This window comes from Microtus ochrogaster, chromosome 5, assembly GCF_000317375.1.
Source record: "Microtus ochrogaster isolate Prairie Vole_2 chromosome 5, MicOch1.0, whole genome shotgun sequence".
Lineage (NCBI taxonomy): Eukaryota > Metazoa > Chordata > Mammalia > Rodentia > Cricetidae > Microtus > Microtus ochrogaster.
This window is the reverse complement of record NC_022012.1, coordinates 53,469,213-53,474,464: the sequence shown is the minus strand read 5'-3', so window position 1 is coordinate 53,474,464 and position 5,252 is coordinate 53,469,213. Positions and strand designations below refer to the sequence as shown.

The 5,252-nt window shown below is 49.2% G+C and overlaps 2 protein-coding genes across 9 annotated transcripts in view; one reads left to right on the top strand and one right to left on the bottom strand.

Annotated features, from left to right (window-relative positions):
- The window catches only part of Pgm3 (phosphoglucomutase 3), a 22,298-nt gene extending 21,747 nt beyond the window's left edge, over positions 1 to 551 (bottom strand). Inside the window, exon 1 of the mRNA XM_005347550.2 lies at positions 432 to 551. The gene's annotated coding sequence lies outside the window, so the exon portion shown is untranslated. The remainder of the gene's footprint in view (positions 1 to 431) is intronic.
- Positions 552 to 682: 131 nt separating this feature from the next.
- On the top strand, positions 683 to 4,002 carry Rwdd2a (RWD domain containing 2A). Of its 8 annotated transcripts, none has more exons than XM_005347548.2 (3): positions 683 to 759; positions 1,542 to 1,768; positions 3,089 to 4,002. In XM_005347548.2, the coding sequence occupies exons 2-3, from the start codon at positions 1,568 to 1,570 to the stop codon at positions 3,764 to 3,766; spliced, it is 879 nt and encodes a 292-aa protein (XP_005347605.1). In that variant the 5' UTR covers positions 683 to 759; positions 1,542 to 1,567; the 3' UTR covers positions 3,767 to 4,002. The 8 variants fall into 8 exon arrangements, with proteins under 8 accessions (XP_005347605.1, XP_005347606.1, XP_026634740.1 ...); XM_005347549.3 differs by having other exon boundaries at positions 758 to 790; XM_026778939.1 differs by lacking the exon at positions 683 to 759 and adding an exon at positions 810 to 922.
- The last annotated feature ends 1,250 nt before the right edge of the window (positions 4,003 to 5,252 follow it).

Sequence of the window (5,252 nt, the reverse complement as noted above, 5' to 3'; positions counted from 1 at the left end):
AAAAAAAAAAAAAAATCCCAACAGTGTTTGCCACAGAAGTAGAAAAAAATCTAAATTTCTCTGGAAGAAAAAAATAAACTGAGCCTAAGCAATACATTATTTGTTCTGACTCCCTTCAGTTTTCCTCCAGTGCACCCAAGCACAAAAAAAAAAACTTCATAAAAAAAAAAAAAAAAAAAACAAAAGTCCCAACAGTGTCCAAGCTATAAGAGCGAACAGCGAAGCCCGCTTCTTTCATTCATCCTGCTATACTCGGTAGTACACTCTGCTCCCAGCTCCCGATTACCCGCGGCTCCCCGCCCTCCAGCGTGAAGTCGGCAGGGACCTGGGCCGCACTGAGCGGTGGGTAGATGTGTCCGGCGATCACCCCCAGCCATGGCTGTCCAGGAACCCTCACCCACAGCGGCCCCACAGCCTCCAAGCCCGCTCACCTAGTACCGGAGCAGAAACGTCCTCTCCACATTCGAGCAGCCGCCGCGCAGTGCGCACCAAACCAGCTTACTCAGACCCTGAAGACGTGGCCCAGCCTGGCTTCCGGCCCGACGCCCCGCCCTCCAACCAATCGCGGTGGGGAGAGTCTGATGTCCCCGCCCCTACTCCGGGCTCCCGCCCCAGCCAATCGCGGAGGGTTGGATACCCTGGCCCCGCCCCAGGCCCCAGGCCCCGCCCCCAGCCGTCCGCGCGCTGCTCGCGCCCGCGGAACTGCGGCTGCGGTTCGGAGCCGGTTCAGGGGCTGCTTTTCTTGAGTGAGCTGGAAGGGTGAGGCCGCGGTGGCCGAGGCTGGCCGAGGGTTAGCACCCGGGGTGGGCAACTGTGCCTCCCAGCCTAGGCCTCGGGGGGCAGGGGTCCCCGGAGGGTGGGGAGCACTGCTGTCCCTCCGACCACCGAGGTCACCTCCCAGCCCAGCCCCTGAAAGGCAACGGTACCGTTATCTCTGTGGGTCCTCACCCCCTCGACCCTAGACGTCATTTATTAAATGGCTGAGACCCCTCCCCCAGCTCCGTGGCTAGGCCGAGGAGGCCCTATGCACCTGCGCGAATGCTGCACGTCACTGCAGTCCGGGTGGGCTGTCCTCCAAGGGTCTGCAGATGAGGGCTGGCGGCGGGCGGCGGGGACTACCCGGAGCCCCTTCTCTCTCCGCTCTGTGAGCATCTCTCCTCGCCGCCTCCAGCACTGCGCAGGCCTGAGATCCGAGCGGGATTCCTGGGCCGGCCCCTGCTTTCCCCAGGTTTGAGGCAGGTGTTTGCAACCACCTGCCGCGAAACACATCACCCAATCACCTGTTGAAAGCGCGGACTCCAAAATGACCGGCAAGGGTGGTGAAGAGAGACTAGGAATCTAGGTGTTGACGGAGCATTTTAACAGGATGTGTTGTGCATACTAGATTTGGGGCTCAGGAGAGAAATCTAAACAGTTTAAGTGTCTGGGTGCGTGCCCCTAGCTCTCCGCAAACAGGAATGGCCTCCTAGAAAGGGGACCTTGGGAAATTTTTCCGGACACCAGGTGTCATTAACAAACCCACTGTTTCTGGGCCTTTCCAGATTTCCAAGCAGGTTGATTTGGAGACATGTCCGCGTCGGTAAAAGAAAGCCTTCAGCTTCAGCTGCTGGAGATGGAAATGTTGTTGTCTATGTTTCCTAACCAAGGAGAAGTAAAACTGGAAGACGTAAACGCCCTAACGAACATAAAGAGGTATCTGGAAGGCACTAGGGAGGCGCTCCCACACAACATCGAATTTGTGATCACTCTTCAAATTGAGGAGCCCAAGGTGGGTGCTTTTATTTTTTCTACGTTTTTCTGGGTGCCCACTGTTTTAGTGTTTTTAATGTGTATGGCATGGATGTTTAGCCTTGAGCATGCAACCTTGTGCAATACCCTCAGAAGCCAAAGGAGGGTGGTACTGGAGTCACAGAAGTTTGTGAGACATCACGTGGGTATTTGGACTCCAACCTGGGCCCTCTAGAAGAGCAGCCAGTGCTGCACCATCTCCATCCCCAAGTGCCCACTTTTTAACTGAAAAACCCAGTGCATGAGCTTCCTATCCAAGAATCAAATACATATCCCATTACTTGTTTGGAAGGAAGGAAAAGGTACCAAACTCGAGGTGCTCCTTAAGTTCTCTTAAGTAACAATCCTGAATTTTACATAAATGCACATACTTTTTTAACAAACGTGCCTACTATTGTCGGTGAAAACATCCTGCAGTCTTCTTATTGTCATTCTGTCTCCTCGTTCAGTTTCTTACCAACCTAACTGTTAGAATGTGCCTTCTGCAGATACCACGATTTTCACAAACCTAAATGCTGCCTGCTACAAAGAGGCTTCTCAGAAGTTAGTGTTTAGGATGGTGTTGATGGCACTGACAGTAGAGAGTAACTACAAATACAAAATCTAAATGTTAACTATAAACTTACCCCCTCGCCGGGCGGTAGTGGCATACACCTTTAATCCCAGCACTTGGGAGGCAGAGGCAGGCGGATCTCTGTGAGTTCAAGACCAGCCTGGTCTACAGAGCTAGTTCCAGGACAGGCTCCAAAACCACAGAGAAACCCTGTCTCGAAAAACCAAAAAAATAAAAATTAAAAAAAACTTACCCCCTCTTCTGATCCCTTTAACCCCAGGAGTATTAGCATATATAGTATAGGTGCCATATGGACTGGACACTTGAGAACTAATGTTTTAGCTCTTACCGGCTCACGCTTCAGAGCCGGCTACTGCTTCCCAGACTTGGTTTTATATCCTTGATTACACACTTCAATGGAACCTTGAACTTTTCCCATGGTAAATACTGCTTCTCAAATTCAAATTAAATTCTCGCTATGTGTGGTCATTGTTTAACGTGTGTCTCCTTCACTGGGCTCTAGTCTAAGGCAGAAATCATGTCTGACTTTATCCCTTCCTTCTCCAGCACAGGGCACCTGGCACATGTAATTCAGCAATGATTTGAAAAATAACAAAAATGACTGCATAACTTATAGCTGGCACTTGATAACCCCATGATTGTTTCCTGTCATAACCGTGCTGTTGCTGTGATAAGCTGGCTGGTGTGGTTCTGTGGTATTGAAATCTATGTGGTTTTTATTTTAAGGTGACAATTGATTTGCAAGTGACCATGCCTCACAGCTACCCTTACGTGGCTTTGCAGCTGTTTGGACGGTCACCTGACCTTGACAGACAACAGCAGCTTCTTCTCAACCAAGGTCTCACTGCTTATCTGGGGACCTTTGATCCGGGTGAGCTGTGTGTCTGCGCAGCCATCCAGTGGCTGCAGGACAACAGCGCATCCTACTTCCTCACCAGAAAGCTGTCGGGTGAGCCGTCCACACAAGTAAAGCCGGTCAAGAACACGTTCCTCCGGATGTGGATCTACAGCCACCACATATATCAGCAGGACCTCAGGAAAAAGATTCTGGAAGTGGGCAAGAGGTTAGATGTGACTGGATTTTGCATGACGGGAAAGCCTGGCATAATCTGTGTGGAGGGCTTCAAGGATCACTGTGAGGAATTCTGGCACACAATCAGATACCCCAATTGGAAGCACATTTCCTGCAAGCACGCCGAGAGCGTGGAAACAGAGGGGAATGGTGAAGACCTGCGCCTCTTCCATTCTTTTGAAGAATTACTCCTTGAGGCCCATGGCGACTATGGACTGAGGAATGATTATCACATGAACCTGGGCCAGTTCCTAGAGTTTCTCAGAAAACACAAAAGTGAGCATGTTTTTCAGATACTATTTGGTATTGAAAGCAAAAGTTCAGAGTCCTAGGACTCCATTAAAATGCTTGTAATTGTACTAAGTATTTATGTTAATAAGACCAAAATAAAAGGGCCAATGGCTCTGTATAATTCTGGGTGAAAACCTGCTCTAGAATTTTCTGACTGATAATGAAGCAAATTCTATCAGTGTAACTGTGATAACTGTGATGTTGTTTCCAGGTTGCTGTGTACAGTCGCACCTGAATACCATTTCATTATAAATTAATAAAACAGTCTATTTAACCAGAGAAACTTGGCTCAGCAAGTCCAAAGCCAGGCTAGAGAGGTGGCTCAGAAGTTAAGAGCACTGGCTGCTCTTCAAGAGGCCATCTGTTAACTCCAGGTCCACTGGATCTGACGCCCTTTTCTGGCCTGCTCAGGAAAGACACCCATACCCACACACAAATAAATGAAGTCCCAAGCCCCACAGTTCATGTCAAAAGCCAGACTACAGATAGAGATTCATAAATCTGAGACATAGTTGCACAACACCGGCACAGAGATGATACGCCAGCTCATCACTGGGAATGAAATCTTAATCATGTAAACTGAGAAGAGTGCCTGTTTAGTACATTTCTTACTTTAAAAACCCTACGTGAAGTGTTTCAGTAAAACTAGATGCTAACAGCAGCAGCCGAGATCATCATACGGTCTCGGGCACATACACAGAATAACACATTAGTGCTGTATGCCAGTATGCATTTAAACATAGCAAAAGGGAGAGAGAACTGAGGCTCACTAAGGAGGGCCCTTTTCAAAATTAGATTTGAATGATTTTTAAAAAACCCTAATAAGGGGCTGGAAAGAAAGTTCAGTGATCAAGAGCAGCGGCTGCTCTTTCAGAGGACCTAGGTTCAATTCCTAACACCTAAACGGTGGCTCACAACTGTCTGTAACTCCAGTTCCAGGGTACCTGGTGCCCCCTTTGGCCTCTGAGGACACACATGGTACACAGACATACATGCAGAGAAACATATCCATAAAATATTGTAAAGTCTCACTAAAGTAGTTTTTCTCAATCATTTTGTTGCTAGGTATCTAGCCCGAGAATTCCCAGACATCTCCTATGTGCCAGGGGACCTTCCCCTCCTTCTGGGAACCATCACACTCCTGCTGGGTCTCTTCAGAAGGCCAAAGTGGCAGGATTTAGTGACATGCAGAGGAATGCCCCCACTCCCCATGAAACATCACGGCTGCCAGTGATGTATGCATTGAGGAACCTGAAGAAGCCTCTGAGGAGCCAGTACCTTCATACCTGCTGTTTGTCCAGGATGGAAGCGCACGCCCTTGGGCTGAGGAGAGCACTCGATGCCTCCTCAGAGTCCCCTGTGCCCGTGAGGCTGTAAAACAGGCTCCATTGTGTAGCTCATTAGGAGTCTTCTCAAGGCACAAGTCCACCTGTGAAAGCTCTGGTGATGCCCTGTCTGGAAAGACCTTAGCTCCCCCCACTCATTTTTCAATCCCTTTTTATGCCAATGGAACCCAAGCTGGGGCCT

What these genes read in the sequence shown, in the direction of transcription:
- Rwdd2a (XM_005347548.2), top strand. Translation starts at nt 1,568, where the DNA reads ATGTCCGCGTCGGTAAAAGAAAGCCTTCAGCTTCAGCTGCTGGAGATG. An exon ending in TTCAAATTGAGGAGCCCAAG is followed by an intron (nt 1,769 to 3,088) that starts GTGGGTGCTTTT and finishes TTTTATTTTAAG; the next exon opens with GTGACAATTGATTTGCAAGT.